Genomic DNA, 7,149 nt, shown 5'->3' with positions numbered 1-7,149 from the left:
TTCTTTACCGATTGTATCACACACTCTATATCATACAATATACCGTATTTTCATGATTTATGTCATTCTGTTATTAATGTATGTGAGTACACATGCGTGTAAGGGAAAGGAAGAGAGTGGAAATTATATGAGAGTGTTTGTCTGTCTTTTGTGGGTGGGTGTGTGCATCCTTCCGCTGAGGCAGAGGAGTTCCGACACTGGCAAGCAAAACGAAATTTGTACCCCTTTTCAAAACTTTAGTTCCACCTCCTCAAAACGTGCTCCCCATACCACTTTAGTTCCACCTCCCCATGATCTGCACCTCCCATGCTCAAACCAGCCTACATGTACGTCATTGATAATAGCAAGTTGCCGTAAACTATTCTATTTTATAGGCCTAATAATGACCCACCGAGTCACTGCCGTTTCAGAAATACCTATTTTGTGCGTGGAAGTGGATGGGTGGGTGGGAGCATGGACCTACTAGTAGGTCCATGGTGGGAGGGAGGGGTCAGTGATTGGTGATGATTAGCACTTCACGAAACACAATGGCACATCGTCGACCTCGTAGAGGAAAGTTTGTTAGCAATATTAGACATTTTAAAGGCGTAATTACTTACAAGGCCGTCGGTTCGCCCACAATGCACATTCAACACACAAACGAAACACAATACAATGCATGTATCTGTAGCAAGAGAAGAAAGAAAAATAATTGTGTTTATTAGAAATTATAATAAGATTATCATTGGAGTCATAATAACGAACTGACAGTATTAACACTCTTACTGCACCAATGGTTATTGTGCAATCAAATTGAACTCTTCACAACTTCTAATTTATTGTTCCTTTCACCTTGGAACAGACAAATAACCGAAGCAAAACGAACATATGAATACTAGCAATTATCATTACTTGTAATTATTCAGCGGTAATCAAGCAATAAGAAAGTTATTCGTATATATATATCACTCTGAGAATTGTAATTTTGTCATATAATTGTCATGGTGCGCGGTTCGATCAGAGCCAATTAATTGGCATGTTTTCTCATTTCACGATGTGAAAAGTAAATTTAAAAATGGAATCGACTAACGACATTTCTGCATTTGATAATCGCAATGTTTCTCCGTGTTTTCATCCATCATGATGCAGGCACACCATCAAAACCGTCTCAATTCGACAGACAACTGTATTACCAATAAGATACTATCGGTTTCTTTGAAGTCTTTTTCGTTCACGTGACTGTAACATCATTCACGTATCCAGTCGACTTTACCAAATATACCTTATTGTCATGTCAGATTCACTGCATAACGTCGAATTGATGACTACAGATCAGTAAACGCCTTGTGACATATTATCAAACTTTTATATTAGTAATCTGGCCATCGAAATGTTGATTTGAATAAGGATATCTTATTTTCATCAAGTATCCTCGACCGTTCTCACCAGTTAGAAAAATTCCTCATAAATTGTAATTTTTCGATTTTTTTAAAAAAATAAATTGTAGGACACTTTGAAGACATTGGTTTATATGTTTGAGAATAAGATTTTTTTTCATTTCCGACAGACGTCCAAAAAAAATTCTTGTTTCTGGTAATGTTCCGTTTACATATATCAGGCACGTCTTCAGCATCGTGTGATGACAACTTTCATTATGTTTGAGATAATTCTCTTGTCTGTGGTTTTACTTCAAGAAACAGGTAAATATTTAAAACTATTTATTGCACTCATCATTTTTTTTATACTTAATAGACATATATTATGTCATAAAATTAATGTTATGAAATATTTTGTATTGATTTCAACGCTTCCACTCCGTATGAAGTGTTTGGTTTGCTTCGTGTGGTTTCATTTACTGTATAAAAATAAAAAAAAAGTACAGTGTTGGAAATCGATGGATTACACATCAAAATGTAAACATTAAGAAACGGATGAATTGCTCTATCAATGACTCTGTTCTGTTCAGAGGAGTTTTCATCGAGTTCCTTTCAGAGGTGGTAGATCTAAGATTCCATGAAGGATGTTCCTTTTGCTGGAGATTATGCTGATAGTCTTTTTTCATAAACCACTATAACCCCACAGCTCTTACTGCTGGTCAAATTTGCCCCGAGATCGTTAAGTGTCCATCAAAGATGTTGGCAAGTGGAGACGTTGTACAATTAGAATTAACGGAAGGAAAGATTTCGGCCATACCAAGTGGGTTCAATGCTCTACCTGTTCATTCAAAACAATTCTACTGTGCAGGTAAGAATGTAATAATTAACAACTAATTACCCTTCATAAGTAGTGTGGGACAAAATCAATTTTGAGGCGATCTTGAGACTGTCCAAATACTCTCTAAATGTAAAAAAATGCACACTTTCATTCAAAAAAAGGGTGAAAACCCACTCTTGAAAGACCGAGATATCACTCCATCAGGACTGGTCCTTCAATTCACTCTGAGAGGAGTGATAAGGGACCGGATTATAGCTCCTTTGCATTGAGAGCGTGTATTCATGTGTACTGCCTACTGTTAATATACTTATTAGGACTCCCGTGGATGGACCGCCCAGCCCCCCCCCCCCCCCACTCCATGAAGGACAACTCCCTCGCATGTCAAATTCTCTCGGAGTAAGGGTCCCCTTCCAGAGGACGAGTTTCCTGGAGGATAGCTCCCCTGATCATATACCCCAGATGACAACTTACACACCAGAGTACAATTCCGTTGGAGGACAACTCCCCCGAATACAACTCACTCCGAGTACAACTCCGACATCTCCCCATGTAATGATTATTAGTATAAACGAGAGAGAGAGATTTTGCAGAGAGATCAGAGAACCGAATGTTATTCACGATTGAAATTACATATAAACTATACTTTGTATGATCAAATGATTATTTAACAATAATATTATGTTTCTGTTTAACAATATGTAAACATAACAATAAAGTAATACAAAATATAGAACTTATAGCGTGGAGATAACCCGTTTCAGATTAGCTATGAATAACCAACATGTTCTTCCTCTGGGCCATAAGCCTGCATTGTGTATTGGTAATATCTTAAGTGTTTCATAAAAAAAGTAATGTTGGTCTTACATTACAAATGATAAGTCATCCATGTTTTCATTCGTGCAAAGACCCGATTCTCTTTCACTAAACAACTTGGAGTCAGAGGTACAAACTTCCTTAATATTTGCAATCTGTTTCCATTCCTTTACAAAAGGGCCATTCTTACAGTCTTTAAGACTTGTCGGTGGTAATGAAACTGAAGGAAGATTGGTTGTCACATCTCAAGCTGGCCCTACAAACGATTTGCTCGTTCATCAGCGAGATTGGCCAAAGAATGCATCGCGGTTCGTCTGCAAGTATCTAGGATATGAAGGTAAATGATCACTAGAGTTAACTCCTGGAGGTTGGGGGATATATATCCCACTTTTTGTGAGAGGGTGTGGCAAGTTTCAGCATATAATAAATTTGGCTCTTTAAATCATGTGAATTAATCGATGAATTTCGTTAACAATGCCTAAACCGCATTGGCATTCTGTCGCTTAGCTTTCCTCTGAATAATTTGAACGTATTTTGCCCTTTACAAAATCTCACGTATGGTCTCGTTGCAGTGTATCCACTGCATTACAAAACTTAGAGTAGACCCAATGAGTCATTTATGAGTTGGATAATAACTGTCAAGTATGGAGAGTTGCAAACCTATACACAAAATACTCTGTAATTACTCTCCATTTGGCACTTGGAGAGTTAAGTATCAATATGATGGGGATCTTGAATTCCGGGGGGGGGGGGTGGGCTGGGTCTTCCCTCTTTGACATCTTTGTTCATTCAGTATGTTCATTGATTTAATGCGAGGGAACGCAGCGATGGACCAAAAAAAAACTTCGTGTTTTCGAGCTTTTAAGGCATATTCCGCTTGAAATAAATATGCACTTCCTGTCTGCGAACGTACATTAAAAAACACAAAAAAATCAGATTTATTTTTCAATAACGACAGATGGCTTCACGGTACACTTCTATCCACCTTACATTCAAAACGTTTTGCAAAATCCAACTGAAAGGAAGAAATCTATCTGTACGATATTTCATATCAAATGTTAAAAGACATGAAAGGGTAATGGCAGAAGAAACAATAGTGGAGGTTTGAGCGTTATTGAACGTTATTGAAGGGTTTATTGACCAAAAAGGAAACTTTTTGGACATCGTGATTCGTGAACACCCTTCTCCTTCAGATTAACTGGCTGACAAATTCCATGCCACTCACCAGCTACGTATATGGTACTCAATAATCGCTTGGCCCCTTCCCCATCATCCTAACTCTTCCGCTCTTTGCTGTTCTGTGCAACTTTGCATTTGTAGTGGATGCAGACATCCACAATCTGGATCTATATCTATCTACAGCAGATATTGAAATAGTCTAAACGCATATATTGCATTCGTTTAAGCACTTGCTTGGGTGATTCTAAAGAGGATTAAAAATACCGATTTGTCAAAGGAAAACAAATAAAAATCGGTTGGTGCCTTATATCCGCATATTAACGCGGGAGTCTTACCACCAATTTGGTAGAGTTGGCAGAATAATTTGTGTAAAAGTTACGTGTAGTTTTTTAAATATTCATTGTACGTCAATTATCTTATGAAAAGAAACAGAATATGATCTGTAACTCATAGAAAAGAATGGAATATTGTATAAACACCAATATGGTTTTAGAAATGGATACAGTACGAACTTTCACTGATAAATCTGATTAATCAAATTACAAGATATACTGATGAATGAAGGTGACAGTAGGAATATTCATCGATTTTGCTAAGCTTTTGATACGATTAATCAATCTATTCTCATTATGAAACTATAACACTATGGCATTCATGGTAAAGCAGTAGAATGGTTTAATGATTATTTACGAAACAGGAAGCAATTTGTTAATCATGATGGTGTAAATTTCGAATGCAGGCCAAATTCATGCGGTATTCCACAAGGATCAGTTTTGGGTCCAACTTTGTTCTTGTTGCATATAAACGATCTGGCAAACTCCTCAAATTATTTCAATTTCCGTCTTTTTGCGGATGACTCGAATTAATTTCATACTTTCAATTGAGATGAACAACATATTGATTTATCAGAAATTAGTCTCAATTTAAACTATATAATAACATGGTGCAATGCCAACAAATTGACAATCAATGTTACGAAAACTAAATATATGTTGTTTAAAAATAGACGAAAAAAATATTTTAATATCAGGATAAATGTCACTGAAAGGAACTTTATTAGAGTGTGTGGAATCAATATTATTTCTTGGTATATGTATCGACAAAAACCTTACAGGGAAGAAACAGGTTGATTGATTGATTGAAAATCACATTTATTTCCTTCAAACAGATACAAAATAATATTTGACATAGTAACGAATACAGTATATATTTCGACACAATTTTGAAGGAGGCGAAAACCCGGAAAGCAGAGCTTGAGTTGGGGTCGCCAGATACAAATAAATAACAAGTTACGTACTGTAATGACATCATATGTAATTGCATATAAATAAGAAAGTTAAGAGTAGAAAAAGAAACACAGATGGAGAAGAGGGAGAAGAAATGTAGGCATTAGAAGATAAGTTCATTTGAATAACAGAGTAAACTGGTCGCAATTACGTAATATTGGTACATGTATATATAAAGAGCTTGAGTGACATTTGTCTAGCAGAGCAACAGGTAAGGCATGTGCATTAATTAACATTAGAAATGGAAGGTAGTTCAAGCATGTCAACATGTCAATGATCTCTGTCAGTGCGAGCATTTAAATAAAGTTTCATTTTATAAGAGAAAGATTGCAAAGAACGAGGGTTTTGTAGGCGGGCTGGTAAACTGTTCCAAAATTTTGGCCCAGAGTAGCGAATATCGGTTGACATTTGTATGCAATGTGTTAAGGAAAAACATTGGAATACTTTATAGATTGAGGAATTATGTAACAAAGAGAATCTTAGTAATGTTATACAACTCATTTATTTTACCACATATAACGTATGATCTGGAAGTTTGGGGTGGGTTGTGCAAAACAACCCTAAACCCTATATTATTACTTCAAAAAAGAATAGATAAAATAATGACGTTCAACCATCATACGTATCACTCTGCTCTTTTATTTTATGATCTAAATATTCTCGATATTTTCAAACAATACCAATATTTGATAGGAGTATTTATGCACGATTTAATGAATAATCGGTTGCCGAATAGTTTTATTGATTATTTTTCATTTATAGACCATCCTTACAATACGAGAAATAGAGAAAAGCGAAATGTTAATCTTGACAAAAATAATACCAATTTGGGAAAACAATCAATTTCATTTTCTGGTCCTACTTTATGAAATCATCTGCCAAGTAATATTAGAAACACCCCCAGTCGCAAGATATTTAGCAAATCGTTAAAATTAATGCTACTGGAAGATTATGATTAATTTGGTATGGTAAATATTGCCTGAAAACAAAAAATTCTATATAAAGATTTTATGAATAATTAAGATTTTTTTTTGTAAATAGTGTAAATATGTTCTCTAAAAATGATCACAATTTTCTGCAACAGTAATAAGTAGAATTAGTACTGTATTTGATGTACAATATTGAGATTTAGTTAAAATTATTGTTTAAACTATGATAATGACATTACTTGGGGCTAACCTCGATTAGCATCTTGCTATTATGTTAGCTCCAATTACCAAATGTTTTGTTTATATGTGATGTACTATTCCATGTAATTGTACCTGACAGTGATATATTTGGTAATAAATTCAATTCAATAATCTAAGGTGAACTACATATAATTCAACCAAAGGCTTTAACATCACTGGATAAGGTCACTCATGAATATCCATTACAAATGATGAATGTATCTAAAGTCCATTGCATATTACTTCGTTAACCAACAGAAGTCACCATTCATCTTGTATTTTCTATTTGTCTCTTAATAGGTGCATATACGACAGTAGGAGGAGATCTCTTTGATATATCATCCTCACCAAATAATTTGTATGATGCTGTGTATCTAGGATGTCCAGCTAATATGAATAACATTACTCGCTGCTGGTATAAGCGTATCGATTGGAAGGTCCCTTTGGACAAGAGTATCGCTATCGTTTGTTGTACATGTGAGTATCCAAAACGATGCGACTTTCTTTGA

At 35.3% G+C, this 7,149-nt stretch overlaps 1 protein-coding gene across 1 annotated transcript; it reads left to right on the top strand.

The window, feature by feature from the left end:
* The first annotated feature begins 1,518 nt into the window (after positions 1 to 1,518).
* LOC129283702 (uncharacterized) lies at positions 1,519 to 7,149 on the top strand. Its single transcript, XM_054919379.2, has 4 exons — positions 1,519 to 1,679; positions 2,062 to 2,223; positions 3,185 to 3,343; positions 6,941 to 7,149. Exons 1-4 carry the CDS (start codon positions 1,619 to 1,621, stop codon positions 7,147 to 7,149), a joined length of 591 nt encoding a protein of 196 aa, XP_054775354.2. The 5' UTR covers positions 1,519 to 1,618.

This window comes from Lytechinus pictus, chromosome 2 (assembly GCF_037042905.1).
Source record: "Lytechinus pictus isolate F3 Inbred chromosome 2, Lp3.0, whole genome shotgun sequence".
NCBI lineage: Eukaryota > Metazoa > Echinodermata > Echinoidea > Temnopleuroida > Toxopneustidae > Lytechinus > Lytechinus pictus.
Note: the sequence above shows the minus strand (reverse complement) of the source record. Positions and strands in the feature narration are given on the sequence as shown.